This window comes from Myodes glareolus, chromosome 4 (assembly GCF_982192425.1).
Source record: "Myodes glareolus chromosome 4, mMyoGla1.1, whole genome shotgun sequence".
Classification (NCBI taxonomy): Eukaryota; Metazoa; Chordata; class Mammalia; order Rodentia; family Cricetidae; genus Myodes; species Myodes glareolus.
This window is the reverse complement of record NC_142029.1, coordinates 15,266,679-15,285,748: the sequence shown is the minus strand read 5'-3', so window position 1 is coordinate 15,285,748 and position 19,070 is coordinate 15,266,679. Positions and strand designations below refer to the sequence as shown.

At 44.4% G+C, this 19,070-nt stretch overlaps 1 protein-coding gene across 4 annotated transcripts in view; it reads left to right on the top strand.

Annotated features, from left to right (window-relative positions):
- Positions 1-92: 92 nt before the first annotated feature.
- Usp4 (ubiquitin specific peptidase 4) overlaps positions 93-19,070 on the top strand; it is a 39,287-nt gene continuing 20,309 nt past the window's right edge. For 2 of the 4 annotated variants that reach the window (XM_048424160.3, XM_048424159.3), the window contains exons 1-8: positions 94-250; positions 1,810-1,937; positions 6,095-6,225; positions 8,243-8,369; positions 12,198-12,343; positions 12,473-12,534; positions 16,228-16,368; positions 17,160-17,277. In XM_048424160.3, coding sequence (XP_048280117.2) covers positions 150-250; positions 1,810-1,937; positions 6,095-6,225; positions 8,243-8,369; positions 12,198-12,343; positions 12,473-12,534; positions 16,228-16,368; positions 17,160-17,277 — 954 coding nt within the window. In that variant the 5' untranslated portion in view covers positions 94-149. Of the gene's footprint in view, positions 251-1,809; positions 1,938-6,094; positions 6,226-8,242; positions 8,370-12,197; positions 12,344-12,472; positions 12,535-16,227; positions 16,369-17,159; positions 17,278-19,070 lie in introns of all 4 variants that reach the window. The other 2 variants (XM_048424161.3, XM_048424162.3) reach the window with 2 other exon arrangements.

Here is a 19,070-nt window from a genome sequence, read left to right as displayed (position 1 = left end):
CAGCTCGTGGGGGCGGGGAGAGGAGGCGGAAGCTGACGGCGGCACCGGGCGCGCGCACGTGCGTGCTTACGTGCGTGCGTGGGCGCGGCCCATAGCACGCCGTGCGCTAGGCGGATGTCCGGGCCGGCTGGGCCGGGGCGGCGGACGAGATGGCGGAAGGCCGAGGCAGCCGTGAGCGACCGGATGTGGAGACCCAGAAGACGGAGCTCGGAGCCTTGATGGGGACCACGCTCCAACGTGGGGCGCAGTGGTGAGCGTCCGCTCTGCCCTTCCACCGCGCAGAGCCTCAGGCCGGGTGGCTGGCCCTCAGGCCGGGCCCCTCTCCTCAGCTGTAGGTAGAGGCTGGCCGGGGGCGGTGCCTGGAGTCTCAGAAAGAGTGGCTTGACAGCCGCCGCGGATGAAAGAAACCCCGAGATCAGCTGGGGCACAGCGCTGACAGGACTCGGGGCTGTCCTGGCCCATTCGTATTCCCAATGATCCTGGGCCGGCGGGGTCAGGGGTGTAGAATGTGGGAAAGGGGGAGTGCTCAGGTCGGCGGGGGCGGGAAGGTTGGGAGAGCAACTTAAGCACCGAAGACTTGGGCACTTGGGCACTTGACGGCAACCTTTCGGAAAGATGTCCACACCTTACAGACGGCGGTTTCTTCACAATTAAAACCTGGGTAGCAATTTGTGGCTTATGGCGCTCAGTGGGTTGAGAGAAGATCAGAAGTAGATACTTTGTAACTTGTTAACTGTGGAACAGATTCAAGGCCAGAAGCTGAATAAACGTTTAAGAACCCAGATTGTCAGATGTCAGGAACAATTGTGGCAGTAATTAGAGCTAGGAGTGGGAGAGGAATGAAACTTGAATTCTTGAATCCTGGAGCAAAATAGAAGATCGAAAGTTCCAAGATTTTGCCAGGCATGGTGGCATATGCTTCCCTGTTTTGCAGGGACAGAGGCTGAAGGATTGCTGCAGTTCAGGGCCAGTTTCTTACACAGTGAGCATGAACCCTCCAAAAAAAAAAAGTCCAGAGTTTATAAGAGCAGGTTCAAATATGAAGCCTCTTAATAGATGGTTTACTGGAAGGGATAGTACTTACCAGTAGTGGAGAAATACCTGGGTGGTGCTACCATGTAGGAGTCAAAAACTAGGGTAGGTTTTCCATTGATTGCATACGAGCAATCTGAGGATTGAAGAAGAGAGATAAATTTTGTGTGTGTGTGTGTGTGTGTGTGTGTATGCCTTTCAGGTGTAGTTCTGTGCTTATATTGAGCAGAGAGGGTGTGCACCGCATGTCTGGCTCTTTTGTTTTTTACAGATATGGTCTCTTGTTCAAGTTGACCTCAAACTTATTATGCAGTGGAGACAGACCTTCCAAATGCTGGAATCACAGCTGTGGGCCACCACAGCTAGTTAGTTTCCTTTGGATTTACTCCTTTTGTGAATATCTGCTCCAGGCTAGGCCTGCTCTGCCATCTCTCTGTTCCTGATGTTGAGTGTGACTTTTACCCAGGTGGTGGTGCATGCCTTTAATCTAGTTCTCAGGAGGCAGAGACAGGTGAATCTCTGATTTTGATGCTAGTTTGGTCTTCAGAGGAAGTTCTAGACCGATCAGGACTATACAGAGAAACCCTGTCTCAGCCCTTTCCCCCAAAAAGTGGGATTTTAGTGGAAAATGCTCATTACCTTGGTGAAAAGACCATAAAACGTAAGACTAGACGTCTAGAGAACAAAATTAAAGGAGAGCTACAGGCTGCAGAAACTTAAAAAATTGGCTTTTTTTTTTTGGTCTATAATTTATATGAAACTATTGTTTCTCTCTAGGTATCTTATTGACAGCCGATGGTTCAAGCAGTGGAAGAAGTATGTGGGCTTTGATAGCTGGGATATGTACAATGTGGGTGAACATAATCTGTTTCCTGGACCCATTGACAACTCTGGACTCTTCTCAGGTGCAGTATCCTAACTTTTCTAGCCATGTATTCACACGGGACATAGCCAGAGGTGGTGTGTATCCATGCAGTGGACACCATGAACATACAACTCTCATAATGTGAAGAGACAGAAATGCTCGTTTTCACCTGAAGTAGAAGTCTTTGTAGATTATGAGGTAGAAGCACCTTTCCCTAAATAACTACTTCTAATAATGAGAGAATGTTTTATGTCTTACTGTTTTGTTGCTGTGAAGAAACACTATGACCAAGGCAGCTTATAAAAGGAGTTGTTTAATTGGGGGCTTGCTTACAGTTTCAAAGGATTAGCTCATCATCATCACGGTGGGGAGTGTGGCAGCAGGCAGGTAGGCGTGGTGCTGGAGAAGTAGCTGACAGCTTTACATCCTGATCAGCTGGTCTAGGGAGAGATTGGGCCAGGTGTGGACTTTTGACAAAGCCCACTCCTCAGTGACAGATCTCTCCAGCAAGGCCACACCTCCTAATCCTTCCCAAACAGTTCTATCATCTGGGGACCAAAGATTCAAACATGAGCCTTTACTAAGCTTTTTTTCCCTTTTACTTTATTGTATGTGTGCACACATGTTTGTTGTGTGTGTGTAGGTGAGACACAGTGTATGTTAAAGTCAGGAGTCAGCTTTATGCAGTTGTTTCTCAGGTTGTTAGGATTTTTAAATAGACAAAGCTGAAGACATTTTCCCTGACTACTTGGTAATGTTTTGCCTTTATTTTTATTCATTTATTTTTTGAGACAGTTTTTTTTCTGTGTAACAGTAGACCAGCCTGACCTTGAACTCATCGAGATCTGCCTTCCTCTGCTCCTGAGTGCTGGGATTAAAGGGGTACACCACCAGGTCTTTTTCTTTCCTTTTCTTTCTTTCTCTTTGGTCAGCTGTAATTTATTTGTTTGGACTTTTTGTTTGCCTTGGTTTTTGGTTTTTGTTTTTATTTTTTGGAGAAAGGGTTTAACTGTGTGTATTCCTGACTGTCCTACCCTGGAACTCCATCTGTAGACCAGACTGGCCTTGAACTCACAGAGGGCACCTGCCTCTGCTTCCTGAATGCTGGGATCAAATGTGTGTGCTACCTGACTTTTTTTTTTTCCTTAAGAAAAAATTGAGCTGCCTCAGCCTACAGCCGAGTTGCACCTTTGTGGGTACTGGGCTTGCTTCACTGGTCTGAGGAGAACAGTGAGTGCTGCCCTCCGTGGAGTGGGTGTTGATAGACAGGCTTAGCGGGGAGTAGTACCCTTTGAGGCTGGCAGCTGATGAGTCGTCTGGAATTTTTCCCTGAGTGTGTTTCAGATGTCTCTGTGATGGGTGTAAAATGAATGTTTAGCATATTAAATGGCGTTTACTCTCCATCCCACACAGTAGTGTCCATATGAACTCTGACTTGGAATGTTCAATGCCAAGACCTTTTAGGTGTTGGGGCGTAGCCTAGTGGCAGAGTGCTTGGAGGGGCATACATTTAACTCTGAGTTTGAGCCCTGGCACTACAAGAAAGTAATCAAATAACCAGGATGTAGATGTTGCTCAGAGACAAAGTGCTTGCTTGCCTAGGGTGTGTAAAGCTTGGATCCACAGACCAGAAAAACTAAGAATCCTGCTGGGCATGTTGTGTTCACCTTTTATCCCAGGCCTTGGGAGGTTAAGGTTGGAGAGTTGTTGTAAGTTCAGACTTTATGAGCTGTATACTGTTTATTTCAGGCCATCCTGGGCTGCACTGGGAGACCTTATTTCAAAACAGTATACTAATGAGATGACCCAGTAGGTAAAAACACTTGGTCTGTAGGTCTCACAACCTGGTTCAATCCCAGGGACCTACCTAAAGGTGGAAGGAAAGAGCTGACTCCACAGAATTGTCTTCTGATTATGCATTGTGGAATGAGCAACCCTTCCATCCCCTACAGTAATAATAAATATATATTTTTTAATTTTTGTTTTCCGAGACAGGGTTTCTCTGTAGCTTTGGAGCCTGTCCTAGAACTCCCTCTGTAGACCAGGCTGGCCTTGAACTCACAGAGATCCACGTGCCTTTGCCTCTTGAGTGCTGGGGTTAAAGTTGTGTGCCACCACCCCCTAGCAATAAATAGAACGTAAACAACCTCCCACTACAGAAAGCTAAGTGCTAACTGAGGGCGTAGGGATGTAGAACAGCAGCAGATTGTTTGCTGAATCCTTTGTTCATCCCCAATTTCTGAAAATAAATCAACAATAGCAGAAACCCCAAAAACAAGAATATTGAATGACTCAGTAATAGAAACTTAAGTCTTCCTGTCTGTGTCCCTTCCCATCCCCACCCTTTTTTTTTTTTTCTGCTCTGCTGGGAATTGAACTGAGGGCTCTGGACATGGTTGCTGGGTAAGAACATACCCCCCAGCCCTCGGTGCTTTATGTATTTATTATTTTTTTAAACTTTTTTTAATATTTATTTATTATGTATACAATATTCTGTCTGCGTGTATGCCTACAGGCCAGAAGAGGGCACCAGACCTCATTACAGATGGTTGTGAGCCACCATGTGGTTGCTAGGAATTGAATTCAGGACCTCTGGAAGAGCAGACAATGCTCTTAACTGCTGAGCCATCTCTCTAGCCCCATGCATTTATTATTATAGTAAATGTTTTGTGTGTAGATGATGTCTGAATTTGAGCACTGTCAATAGGATTGTTATTGTAAGTACTCAAAATTAACCTTTTTATTGTTTTCTTCTTGTAATTTTTTTGTTTTGTTTTTGAGACAGAGTCTTCCTATGTAGCCCAGGATAGCCTCAGCCTGCTGAGTGCTGTGATGCCTGGCTTTTGGTTTTCTCTTTTGTGGGGTGGAGGAGGTACTTTAGGCTTGAACTTAGAGCCTTGCTTGTGAAGAAACTGTTCTGCCAATGAAATATTGTCTCAGCCTGTGCCTGCGCTGACTTTTATCTTCATCTTTACTAATGATTCCTTTACTGTTTCTAAACTCTTGTTTAAACCCTGAAATGTTTTATTATTTTCTTTTTTTAAAAAAATACTACGCAGGCTTATAATCAGCCATGTTATGCTTATTGTGGAATCTAGAAGCATATATATAGAAAATGTAAATTCAAAGTTTTCTCATTAGTCAGGCAGTGATGGCACATGCCTTAATTCCAGCACTTGGGAGACTGAGGCAGGTGAATCTCTGAGTTCAGGTGCAGCCTGGTATACTGATCAAGTTCCAGGCAGCAAGGACTACAGAGAGAAATCCTGTCTAGAAAAAGCAAAACCAAAACCATTTTTTTCTTATTGAGCTGAAGTCCTTGGGTTTAGCAGCAGGCACTTTGAGCTGTGCCCAGCCTGTTTTCTCTGACCCTGTGATGCTGTCTTCCGTCTATAATCTCAGCACTTGGGAAGTGGAAGCAGGAAGATCAGAAATTAAGGGTCATCCTTGGCTAGATAGAGATGGAGTCACCATGAACTGATTTGGGCCCTCTTTCAAAACAAAACAACAACAAAAATGAGAAGTGGGTAGTTGGGAGGGAGATCTGGGAGGAACTGGGGAAGGGGAAAGAATATGCCCAGAATATATTATGTGAAAAGTGCAATTTTTCATAAATAAAAATTGTATATTATATAAATTATATCTCAATAAATTTTATTTTAGATTATTTTTCCCCCCTTGAGACAGAATCTCACTATGTGGCCTTGACTGTCCTCAAACTCAAAAAAAAATCTACCTATCTCTGCCTCCAGTGTGCTGGGATTAAAGGGGTGCATCACATTGTCCTCCTTCAGTAAATTTCACTTAAAAAGAAAAAAATGAACAAAGAGAATTCTTTTGCCTTCTACCCTTCCTATTCTTTTTGAGATGGAATCTGGCTATGCTGCCCTAGCTGGCCTTGAATTTTGGGGCTCTAACCATTCTCAGCTTGAGTAGCTAGAACTATAAGGATGAACCACAGATTTTAGCTAACTTTTCTTTCTAATTATAGAAGAAATAGAAGTGCCTCATAAAACATGACCAAGGAAGGATAAAGAGTGATCAGGTCTGTTCTGGGTTATGGCCAGTGACAGAATTTTGGAATATTGTACTTGTTCCTGTTGAATCTTTCTTCGTGAAATACCAAGAATCTTGTTTGGAAAAAAAAAAAAATTCTGGGGAGAAGAAAAATGAGGTATGTACTAATTTCCTTTTCAGATCCGGAAAGCCAGACCTTGAAGGAACACTTAATTGATGAGCTGGACTATGTGTTGGTCCCAACTGAAGCCTGGAATAAATTGCTGAATTGGTATGGCTGTGTGGAAGGCCAGCAGCCCATTGTCAGAAAAGTGAGTACCTGAGTTCTTATAACCTGCTAGGTGTGTGTCTGAGTTCTCCCTGGTACACTGACTTCTGTTGATATCCTGGGAAGATGAATGTAGTAAGTGATTGAAAGCAAGTATCTATACCTTGTTTGTTTGTTTTGGATTTTGAGGCAGGGTTTTTCTTCATAGCCCTTGCTGTCCTGGAACTTGCTCTGTAGACCATACTCCCCAAACTCAGATTCTCCTGCCTCTTCCTCCCAAGTGCTAGGATTAAAGACATTACCACCACATCTTGAGACATTGTTTTTGTTTCCTGAGACAGAATCTCTGTGTAGCCTAGGCTAGCCTTATCTTGATCATTTCCTGCTACTGACCTGAGAGACTCTCTGGGTTGTTTCTAGTTCTATCTAGGAAATAAAATGGTTGTGAGTAACTCAGGATTTTACTAAGTGGCCTCCAAATATCAGAACTGCCTGGTAGTTTAGGATGTTCGTTAGTGCTTAGACCATTTTATGGGACTCTTCAGTTGGGCCAAATGAATATAAACTAATACTTTGCTGCTCTTTCTTTTTTCCAGTACTGGGAATGGTCCCTAGTGGTGTTATATATGCTAAACAAGTGATCTAGCACTAAGCTAGATCTCCAACCTTCTTTTTTCCCTTGAGACAGGCGCTTACTAAGTTACCCAACTCACTTGTGACTCAGATAGGCCTCGAACACTGACAGTGACAACTAAACTTTTTCTTTGAACCTCCTGGGTGCCAAGATTATGAGTGTGAGCCACCATGCTCACCAGATAACTTTGGTGTTTGGTGTTTTTTGGTTTTGTTGGGCTACCTTTTTTTTTTTTAGAGACAGGGATTCTCTGTGTAGCCTTGATTGTCCTGAGAACTTTCCCTGTAGGCCAGACTGACCTTGAGCTCACAGATCTTTTTTTGTGGGGGAAGGGAGAGGTTGAGACAGGGTTCCTCTGTAATAACTGACTGTCCTGGAACTAGCCTCTTTTTTTTTCTTTTAAAGACAGGGTTTCTGTGTGGCCTTGACTGTCGGGAACTCACTCTGTTAGACCAGGCTGGCCTCGAACTCACAGAGATCCTCCTGCCTCTGCCTCCCAAGTGCTGGGATTTAAAGACGTGCTACTACTACCTGACCTCTAATAACTTTTCTAATACCATTTCCCCTCTGCTCATGAGGCTGATTGTACTGCTGAGTAGTCAAAAAAGTCAGTGTTTGTCACAGAACAAGGAAGGGCACATTCTGAGACAGAACTGGTTTAGTGCCTTTGGTGGACAGAACTCATGAGACCACTACCTTGTCTCTCAGGTATTTGCTTTCTTTTTTTCTTTCTTTTTTCTGTTTTTGTTTGTTTCTTGTTTTTTTTTTTTTTTTTTTTCCCAACAGGGTTTCTCTGTGTAACAACTCTGGCTGTCCAGAACCTGGTTTGTAGACCAGGCTGGCCTGGGAACTCAAGAGATCTGACTGCCTCTGCCTCTCTAGTTCTGGGATTAAAGATGTGCAACACTGCCATTGCCATCACTCTCCTCCCTCCCCCAAGGTTTTACCTATATTTTATAGCTCTTTACTTTGACAAACTCTACAAGGGCCAAAGTTGATCTCTGAAACCTGCATATAAGGCGTAGTGTTGTACTCTGGCAGATCTCTGGTTCCGTGAAGATGTACTTGATTCTCATTACAGGGTGTGGGAGGTTGTATCTCCAGGGATATATGCTGATGAATTAATTCTGTGCTTTCTAAAAATGAGTAAAAATTTGTACTCCTTAGACCAGATGTGGTGATGAATGCCTTCAATTCTAGCTCTTAGAAGGCAGAGGCAGGCAGATTTTTGTGAGTTTGAGGCCAGCCTGGTCTACATAGTGAGTTCCAAGCCAGCCAAGGCTACATTTGAATCAGAAACAAAGAATTTCTGAAGGAAACTTTTTTGAGAGGTTTTAGTCTTTTGCTGCTGCTGCTGAGGCATACCATTTTCAAGACTGCCCAGGTGTCCAGCCATGGCTCAGTCACCCCTGCCTCTTGTTCACAGGTTGTGGAGCATGGCCTGTTTGTCAAGCACTGCAAAGTGGAGGTGTATTTGCTGGAACTGAAGCTCTGTGAGAACAGTGACCCCACCAATGTGCTAAGTTGCCATTTTAGCAAAGCAGACACCATTGGTAAGCAGCTGGTCAGGGTTCTGGGTACCTGGTGAGAGAATGCAGGGTATTGTAATTGATGGAAGGGGAGCTGGGGTGCCCTCTCAACACTTGTTACCCAGCTGTGGTTGTCAGTCCTGACTTGGAAGTCTTTCTCCTGAGAGAATTGTTATGAAGAACCAGACCTGGGAACTGTGTTCTTTAGAATGGGACTTGGGCCAGCCAGATGGCCAGAAGAGTAGTTCGAGCAGACTTGAACTCAGTATATGGCTATGGATAATTTTGTATTCCTGATCCTCCTGTCTCCACTTCCTGAGTGCCTGGTTTATATGAATGATTGTAAGGGTCGTACACGTGGTACATGTATGCTAGGCAATCCTATCAGCTAAGCCATATCACCAGCCCAAACTCTTAAGTTTTTTGGGACAGAAACCTGTATACGTACAGTAAAAACACTGCTTTTCATTACATAGAGTAGTCCCGAATCTGAGCTGTGTTGTTTCAGACAGTATTGGTCTGATGCAGTGTGGTCTGATGGTATGTGTAAGGCAGAGTATGTGTGTTGTATGTTTAGAAGTAAGGCTGCAGTGATGTGACACCAGAAGCACTTCAGGTCCTTTACAGATGTGATTTTCTTGCCCTTGAGATAGGGTCTCGTGTAAACTGAGTTGGTTTCATCTCTTCTGACCCAGTCTAGCCTTGAGTTCCTGGTCCTTCTGCCTCTATTTCCCAAGTGCTCACCACTACACTCAGCTCTCTCTCTCTGGATGTTAGATTCTGAGTTAATTTTGGTTGTTACATGTTCAGAAACCTTTTAGCATTGCTACTTTTATGTTTTTTTTTTTTTCTGAAGGCTTGTGTGTGTCTGTATGTATTTGAGAGCAAGTCTATTGTGTGCTCTGGTTGTCTTGGAACTCATTATGGTAATCCAGATCCAGCCTGGCCTCAAATTCAGAGCTTTGCCTGCTTCTGCCTCCTGAACTTTGTAATTAAAGGCATGTGCCACGACACCCAGCTTATTGTCACCTCCCCATTCCCCATACATTCAGTTACATGATCTCATATGGAGGTTTTATCGTCCCGTTGTCTGTCCCCTCTGTCCGTCCCCCTCTACTCTCGCCTCCCCCCCCCCTGCATTCCCCACACATTATTACATGATCTCACGGAAGTTTTAAAAACTGTGCTGTACAAGACCAAGTCTGATTCATACTCATATTTTTTTGGCTTGTTTGTTTTGTTTTTCGAGACAGAGTTTCTCTGTGTAGCTTTGAAACCTGTCTTGGAACTCACTATGTAGACTAGGCTGGCCTTGAACTCACAGAGATCCTTTCCCTCTACCTCCTGAGTGCTGAGATTAAAGGCGTGTGCCACCACTGCCTGGTGATTCATACTCACTTGTCTTCTCTAAAATGGATGAAGGAATGTAGGTAGAGTCAGAGAAATTACAGAGTAACTTACCAAAAATCTCAGCCAGGTTCTAAGGGTAGCTCAGTGTCAGTTACTTGTATAATGACCTCACACAACCTCAAATCCCAAATGAAAATAAACAAAGATAGAACACCCTCTATTATTTGAGCTGGGTGTAGTAGCTAACACCAGTAGTCCTAGCAGGTGGAATGCAAAGACTTGAGGATCTACCAAGAGTTTGAGGTCAGTGTGGTTTACTGTGAGACCCTGTTTCAGAGAACTAAACCCAGACAAGGCTCCGGAGATGGCTCTATAAGTGAGTCCCTTCTGTGCAAGCATGAGGAGCTGAGCTCATCTCCCTAGCACCTACATAAGGGAACCAGCTGTGGTATGTACCTTTGACCTCAGCACTTGGGGAGTTTAGACAACAGGTACATCCCTGAAGGTCATTGGCCAGCAACCTCAGGTAAATCAATGAGCTTTAGTTTCAGAGGGAGACCCTGTCTCAAAAAATAAAAGATGGAAAGATGGAAAGTGATGGAAAGAACCTAAAGACAATCTCTGGCTCCCACACGCACACCCCCCACACTAACAAGTACATACCCCCACAGAGAACAATAGTGACTGGAGAGATGGCTCAGCACCAGAGCACCAGTGCTCTTCCAGAGGACCTAGATTCATTTTCTAGCATCCACAGAGCAGTTCACAACTGTTTTAGTTAGTGTTCTATTCCTTTGAAGAGGCCGTGACCAAGGCAACTCTTATCAAAGAAAATATTTAATTGGGGACTTGCTTGCAGGTTGAGAGTGTTAGTCCATGGTCATCATGACAGAAGACAGGCAAGCATGGTACTGAGGCGGAGAGAGAGGGAGAGAGAGAAAGTGCAAGAGAGCACAACGCTGGGCCTAGCATGGGCTTTGGAAACCTTCCAGTGGTACACCATCACCAGGGCCACACTGCCTAGTCCTTTCCAAATAGTTCCCCTAACTGGGTGCTAAACATTCAGACATCTGAACCCTGGGGGCCGTACTCATTCAAACTACAGCTCTTCTGAACTTTAATTCTACACATCCACACCGTCTTCTGGCCTCTTGAGGGTATAGACATACATGATGTACAGATGTCCATGAAGGCAAAAAAAAATCCATACACATAAAAATTTATTAAGAAAACAAGACTTGCACATTCTCAGGGGGAAAAATGGCAGATGTTTTTTCTTTTCTTTTTTTGTTTTATTTTCCTGGTGTAGCTGGGCATCACTCTCAGGACTTTTTACTAAGCTAAGCGAGCACTCTACCACTGAAGCACATCCACAGTCTGCTTGAACTAAGCCCCCTTTCTTTAGATGGAGTTTTGCTGTGTAGCTCGGATGGCCTCAAACTCATGGTCCTCTGCGTCAGTGTCTCAGTTGTTAAATTATAGGTGATATCACCATACCTGGCTAAGAGCTAAAGTTTTTTTCTAAAATTTTAGTTAAAAATTTAATCACTTTCCTTCCCTTCCCTCTCTTTCCTCAGCCCCTCCTATGTTCCTCAAGTCTCTCCTGTGGCCTCCCCCACTCCCTCTAAAATTGGCGGCCGGATGAACTCAGGCTGCATTTCGTGTGTGTGTGTGTGTGTGTATCTAACAATAATGACCATAAAGCTAGCTTTTTTCTTTTTCTTCTCTCTCTCTCTTTTCTTTTTTTCTTTTTTTTCTCTGTGTTGCACTTGCTTTCCTGGAATTCACTCTTTAGACCAGGTTGGCAGTGATCTCATGTTCACCTGCCTCTGCTTCCCAAGTGCTGAGATGAGAGGCATGCACCTGCACTGCCTGGCTTTTTCTTGTTTTGTTTGTTCGGTTTTTGAGACAGGATTTCTGTATGTAGACAGGATTTCCTTGGCTGTCCTGGAACTCCCTATGTAGACCAGGCTGACCTTGAACCCAGAGGTTCTCCTGTCTTTCCCTCCCAAGTGCTAGGATAATGTGTGCTCCATTATCATCCAGATTTTAGTTTTCTAATTTTCTATGTTGCCTTTCTTTTTTCCTTTTTCCTCTTCCTTGTCTTTTTTGTTTTGTTTTGCTTTGCTTTGTTTTTGTTCTTTTGAGGACTAAAGCTCAGGTTAACCTAAGACTTTCTAATAGCTTTGAACTTTTTGGAGCCTTCCACCTCGGTCTCCCGAGTGCTGGGATTAACAGGCAAGAGCCACCACACCCAAGTTCTCTGTGACTGTAGTGCCGTAAATGAGACCTGCATTATCAGAGAAATATAGTGAGCTGCTTCTTTCAAGGATGCCTTTGAAAGATGATTGGCCTTAGGAGTATAAACAAGTTAAGGTCTGTGAACATACTTGCTTCAGATCTTCCATTAACATTTGAGATGGAAGAAGCATGGAGATTGGTTTACCTTGGCTGTCTTTATCTCTGGAGACAGCCCTGAATGATGTTTTTGCCTGTTCCTAGCAACCATCGAGAAGGAGATGAGGAAGCTATTCAACATCCCTGCAGAGCGTGAAACTCGGCTTTGGAACAAATACATGAGCAACACCTACGAGCAGTTGAGCAAGCTAGACAACACTATCCAGGATGCTGGGCTGTACCAGGGTCAGGTAGGAGGGCCCAGGCCATGCTCAGACAGGCAGCTCTGACCAGGATGTATGTCAAGAAATCTTCTGGAGTGAGCATGTCAGAAGTGGGGTGTGTTGCACAATGCTCATTTGGTTTCCCCTTTCATTCAGGTGCTAGTAATTGAGCCCCAAAATGAAGATGGCACATGGCCCAGGCAGACCTCGCAGTCAAAGTAAGTGAACCTTCTCTCCCATGTATCTTGGGCCTACAGGTGCAGAGAAAGGGGAAGAGAGAGAGGGTTGTTCTAAATTAGATGGAAAAATCAAGTTTCTCATCCAAATTGCATAGTGTTTGAAGCACCGGCCTTTGGAAAGTAGCTTGCTTGATAGTGTAAGAGATACCTGTCAGGGTCTCAACATGAATGAAAGAGGAGGAAGAAGAGAAGTTCAGAGCTGATATGGCACTTGCCAGAAGTGACTTTGTTTCTGCTAAGCTCCTTTACTTTTCTTGTAGTTTAGAGACTTTGGAAGGAAGAGGAGCATTAGGATGAGGTCTTGTGTGACTTAAAGGAGATGGCTGGCTCCCACTCACCTTTGCTCTGTGGCCTGCTCAGCTACTAGGTTTGGGTTCCAAGCACAGTTACCTCAGGAGATACCTGTGACTTGTGGAATTGTGCACAGGCTTAGAAGGTTGCAGAAAGAAGTGATGGCTCTTCTTTATGATGTTGTACTGTTTCCTGACCTGATGACAAAGATAGATCCAGGTGTGGTGGCATATTCCTGCAATCCCAGCCTGTGAGAACATTTGGTGGAGGTAGGAGGAGGAGTTCAGGGTCATTGTCTGGTACATAGTGAGTTCTATGCTAATGTGGTCTGTACGAAATCATGTCTACAAAAATAAACAAAAAACCTGTGGCCATGGTGATGGCTCAGCAAGATGCTTGCCATGCAGGCATGAAGACTAGAGCACACATTCCCAGAACCCAACTGTCTTGGGTGGGTGTTGTAGCCTGACCATCATCCTAGTACACAGGAAATATGGAGATTGGGAATTTCTAGAGCAAGCTGACTAGCCACACTAGCCAAAGTGGTGAACTCTGGGGTCAGTGAGTGACCTTGCCTCAAAATGTAAAGGGAAGAGCAATCAACCTCAATCAATCACATATATGAGAGCACACATTCACATTTCCCATGCATACACCTTTCTCACACATGCACATCATATATGTGTATGCAAAAAAAAAACTTGAAAAAATAGAATACCCTGTTGCCACAAAATGCCTGTCTCCCTATCATAAGAACTTATGAATATGTTTTGCAGGTGTGATTGACTTAATAATGTTGAAGGGGGCCTTTTCAGGTGGACCCAGTGTAATCACAAGGCTCCCTGTAAGTGAAAGGGAGGCTGGAGAGTCAGAGTAGCTTTGCAGTCAGAAGCAGAGGCAAGGCAATGAGATGTGAGAAAAGCTGTACTGACTTTGAGCCCAGATGTGAGAAGCTCTACAAGAATGGAAAGTCTACAAGGACTATATGTTGGACCCCTTGACTTTTATTCAGAACTCCTTTGGACTTTTTTTCCCCATTGTTATTTATGCATTCATTCATCCATTTATTTTGGCTGTTTGAAGCAGGATTTCTCTGTGTAGGACCCCTGGTTGCCCTGGAACTCACTCTGTAGACCAGGCTGGCTTTGAACTCACAGAGATCCACACCTACCTCTACCTCCTGAGTACTGGGATTAAAGGTGTGCATCACCCCTCCTCACTTAATTATTTATGTGTATGGGCATTTTGCTTGCATGTTTGTCTGTATATTATGTGTGCCTGGTGCATGTGGATCCGGATGCCAGAAAAGGGTGTTGGACTCCGGGTACTGGAGTTACATATAGCTGGTTACGTTTGCAATATGGACACTGGGAACCTGGGTCTTTTGCAAAAACAACAAGCACTCTTAATCATCTCTCTATCCCCTCCTAATTTAGACTTTTAACTTCAATAATTTAATGATAGTGTGCAGTTGTGTTATCTTGAAAGCCCCTGAGTTTGTAGAAATTTGTGACAGCAGCAGTAGGGAAGCAAACAGCAAAGATCAGACTAGACAGCCCCCCCCCCCCAGACAAGATTTTTCTGTGTAGCTTTTGAAGCCTGTCCTGGAACTTGCTCCGTAGACCAGGCTGGCCTCGAACTAACAGAGATCTGCTTGCCTCTGCCTCCTGAGTGTTGGGTCTAAAGCCGTGCACCATCACCACCCCTGCCCGGCTGACAGCTCTCTTCTTAACTAGAAGTGCCACAGAACACAGAAACTAAACCCTAAACCAAGAACCCTCTAGGTTAACAGTTCTCAACCTCTGGGTCAACTCCTTTAGCATCAAATGATCCTTTCACAGGGATCACAGGACCATCGGAAGACACAGAATTTACATTACAATTCATAAGGGCAGCAAAATTAGAGTTACAAAGTAACAATAAAAATAATTTTATGGTTGGGGGTTACCACAACTTGAAGAACTATATCTCTTTTGGGTGTTTTGTTTTGTTTTGTTGGTTGGTTGGTTGGTTGGTTTCCTTTGGTTTTTTGAGACAGGGTTTCTCTGTGTAAAAGCCGTGACTGTTCTGGAACTCTGTAGACCAGGCTAGCTTCACATTGACAGAGATCTGCCTGCATCTTCCTTCTGAGTGATGGGATTAAAGGCGTGTGCCACTGCTGCCCACTGAAGAACTGTATCTTTAGGTTGCAACATTAGGAAGGTTGAGAGCCACTGCTCTAAGTGGTTGGCTTGCAGCCTGTGAAGTCCAGTTGGTAACTCAGAGCAGAGGCAGGCTGGTTGTCCTGGTCTTGTAGGTGCTTTACTTGTCCCTCTTTGTCTTGCCTTTGCTTCTCCCTACCCTTCCCACACTCGGGTGCCTAAAGAATTTCCATTAAGGGAGATGTCTTTTGGAGGAGAACAGTGCCCTCTTAAGATTCCACGGAGGCTGGAGTCTCTCAGTATGGTGTGGTTGGTTAGAGTAAGTGTTAAATGGTGTAGGGCACAGTTTTTTCCTGTTCTCAAGTGCAGTGTCAGATGCTGTGTGCTTGAGGATGCAGCCATAAGTAGGCAGTGTGTTGGGTCAGGAAATGAGATTAGTAAGAAAAGCACTGTGCCAGGCGGTGGTGGCGCACACCTTTAATCCCAGCACTTGGCGGGCAGAGATAGTCGGATCTCTATGAGTTCGAGACCAGGCTGGTCTACAAGAGTGAGTTCCAGGTCAGACTTCAAAGCTGTAGAGAATCTCTGTCTCAAAACAAAACAAAAATCAAAAGAAAGAAAAGCACCTGTGCACACTGATTTATGAGTAATGTATACAAAACTCAGGGAGGAATTATTAAGTTGTAGGATTTGGGTTGGATCAGATTTATCCTGCTGAACTATCTGTCACACTGGCCCTTGAAGAGTGGGGGTGGGGGGGGAAAGTGTGTGTGTGTCTGTCTGTCTGTCTTTGTGTATATAAAGACAGGAACACACATGCCAGAGCGTACTTGTGGGAGTTAGAGATCAACTTCAGATGTCAGTCCTTGCCTCGCACCAGTTTGAGACACTCTTTTGGTGTTTGCTGCTGCCTACTTGAACCTAGTTGACTGAGCCCAGACCACGAGCTTCCAGCGGTTCTCTTATTTCCACTTCATATCTCTACTGGTGGTATGAACAGGGTTTTTGTAGTCTAAGTCTAAGAATGGAGAATGCTTCTTTCCTCCATTTCCTCTTTCTGTGTAATGTAGAACAGACTGGCCTCAAGCTCATAATCTGTCTCAGCTTTCTGAGTTCTGGGTGTCCAGGTACGAGCCGTGAAGCACACCTAAAGAATGTTTATAGAGAAGAAACCTAAGGCATTGAATGGGCCTGTACTTTGCAAACAAGCAGTAGTGTTGTTTTTGCTTCTCTCTCCCAGATCAAGCACTGCACCTAGCAGAAATTTTACTACCTCTCCAAAACCATCTGCAAGTCCCTATTCCTCAGTGTCTGCCTCTCTCATTGCAAATGGTGATAGCACTAACACCTCTGGGATGCACAGTTCCGGTGTCAGCAGGGGGTAAGAACAGGCCCTTTTACTTTGCTTTTCCTACCTCTGAGTCCTTTTTCATGAGTACCTGGAATGCTCTTCTGCCAAGATAAGCCTTGTGGAATTAGAGCTTCCTGGGAGAATGTGCTGCATGTGGCTTTTCACTGTTTCCTACCTGCAGTAGAGCATGCTGCCTGGTTCTGACTTTCATTACTTGTCCTTTTGCTGTCTGGTGTTTTCTCCAGTCTAAGCCATATAGTCTTGAGGGCAAGGTATAGGGAAATCACATATGTTAAAGGGATGGGCTGGTCAAATGGCAGCTGTAAAGGACAGATCTCAGTTCTGGCAGAGCCCGGTGTCTCCCCTTAGCAACTGTGTTCCTTTCTCCATGCATCATAGGAGCATAGGCATAGGCACAGAGCACAGGCAGAGAGGAAGGGAGCGAGACCAGAAAGAGTGTATGAGCGAACACTCGTGTCAGTCAAGGCTGGTGTGGCCTAGTAGATGGTGGCACATACAAGTTCTTGAACTTGGTTCCCAAGATACTCTTTCCTAAAATCGTCTGATAGCCTCCTAGAATGATATAAAATTAGTCACCAGAATCTAAAAGAAGAAATCTGATAGCATTTCTCCCTGTACTTACTGCCTGCTAACATGTCAGGTAAAGGGGGGTCTGGAGGATCAGAGGAGGTAGAGAGCATTTCCCTTATGAGACTACAACCAGGCACAAGTTATAGAGGCTCAAGCAGAGCTCCAAAAGTTATCCTAAGGACATATGTACAGCACTTGGTTTTATTGCTGGTGTGGATTGTGTTTTTCAGTGGATCTGGCTTCTCTGCTTCGTATAATTGCCAGGAGCCCCCATCGCCTCATATACAGCCTGGCCTCTGTGGACTTGGAAACCTGGGGAATACCTGCTTCATGAACTCTGCTTTGCAGGTAAAGGGGAGAGTTGCCAAATAAGTAAAACTGGGTGGGCGTTTGTTCAGTGAAGAATGGGTCTTCTCTTAGTTCACCCCCCCAGTTCACCACCTTCACAAGTCTCTGCCAGGCTATCTCCTACCAGATAGTTCAGAATGGTTTCATCAGTGTATATGGTCCTAACACTACTGTTTGCTTAGTTGGTTGGTGGTGTTTTTTTTTGAGACATGAATTTTTGTCTTCTCTCAAAAGGAAAAGGGGAGAACTGGAGAGATGGCTCAGTGGTTAAGAGCATTGCCTGCTCTTCCAAAGGTCCTGAGTTCAATTCCCAGCAACCACATGGTGGCTCACAACCATCTGTAATGATGTCTGGTGCCCTCTTCTGGCCTGCTGACATACACGCAGACAGAATATTGTATACATAATAAAAATAAATAAATATTAAAGAAAAAGAAAGAAAAAGGCAAGCCGGGCAGTAGTAATGCACACTTTTAATTCCAGCACTTGGGAGGCAGAGGCAGGTGGATCTCTGAGTTTGTGGCGAGTCTAGTCTACAGAGTGAGTTCCAGAACTGGCTCCATAGCTACTGAGAAACCTGTCTTGAAAGAAAAAAGGAAAGGAAAGGAAAGGAAAGGAGAAAGGAGAAAAAGGAAAAAGGAAAAAGAGAAAGGAAAGGAAAGAAAGAGAAAGGAAAGGAAAGAAAAGGACTGGGGATATGACCCAATGATAGAGGCCTTACCAGCCGGGTGGTGGCGCATGCTTTTAATCCCAGTTCAAGGCCAGCCTGGTCTACAAGAGCTAGTTCCAGGATAGGCACCAAAGCTACAGAGAAACCGTATCTCGAAAGGAAGGAAGGAAAGAAGGAAGGAGGGAAGGAAGAAAGGAAGGAAAGGAGGGAGGGAGGGAAGGAAGGAAGGAAAGAAAGAAAGAAAAAAAAAGAAAAAGTCTTACCTAGAATTCTCAATACTGGATTCAGTCTCTAGCATTGGTACCACAACAACCAGTGTTAGCATAGTAGTTTATGATTGTAATTCTGGAGCTCAGGAAGATCTTCTGTTCAGAACCTAGGCTAAAGAGGGAGATCTTATCTCAAAATCTATCTTTATTCATTTTGGTATTTATTGGTAGATAGAATGAAATAACATTATGATAGATGTGGGCTGCAAGGGATGAGGAGTTCAGCTGCAAAGCTGGAAGATCTGGGTCTGTAAGAACGCCCTTGAGCTGGGCTGTGGTGGCCTTAATCCCAGCAGAGCTCTGTGAGTTGAGTTCAGCCTGGTCTACAGGGCAAATTCCAGGATAACCACGGCTACACAGAGAAAGCAAGTCTTGAAAAACCAAAAAAGCGGGGAGGGGAACAAGCATGCTCTCACTTTTGAAGCCAATTGCAGGTTCAGGGTTTCCTTAGAGCAGTCTCAATTTTGATAATTTGCTAGAAGGACTTAGGCATTTACTTAAAGCTACCATAGTTTATTCATAATAATAGTTTCTGATGAGGGAAGGAGATTCAAGTTAACCAAGAGAAAAAGCAAATAGAATGTCCAGGAGGGTTCCAGTGAAGAACTCTCATGGGTCTGTATACCTACAGTGCAGTACTTGGAAGGAAAATTGCCAAGAATCTGAGATCAGCCTAGTCCAAGAGTGTGTCACACAATCTTCTCTGTCTTCCTGCTGTATGGAAGGGTTTGTTTGTTTGTTTGTTTGTTTTGTTTGTTGTTCTTCGAGACAGGGATTCTCTGTTTCACAGCCCTGGCTGTCCTGGAACTCACTTTGTACACCAGGCTGGCCTTGAACTCACAGAGATCCTCCTA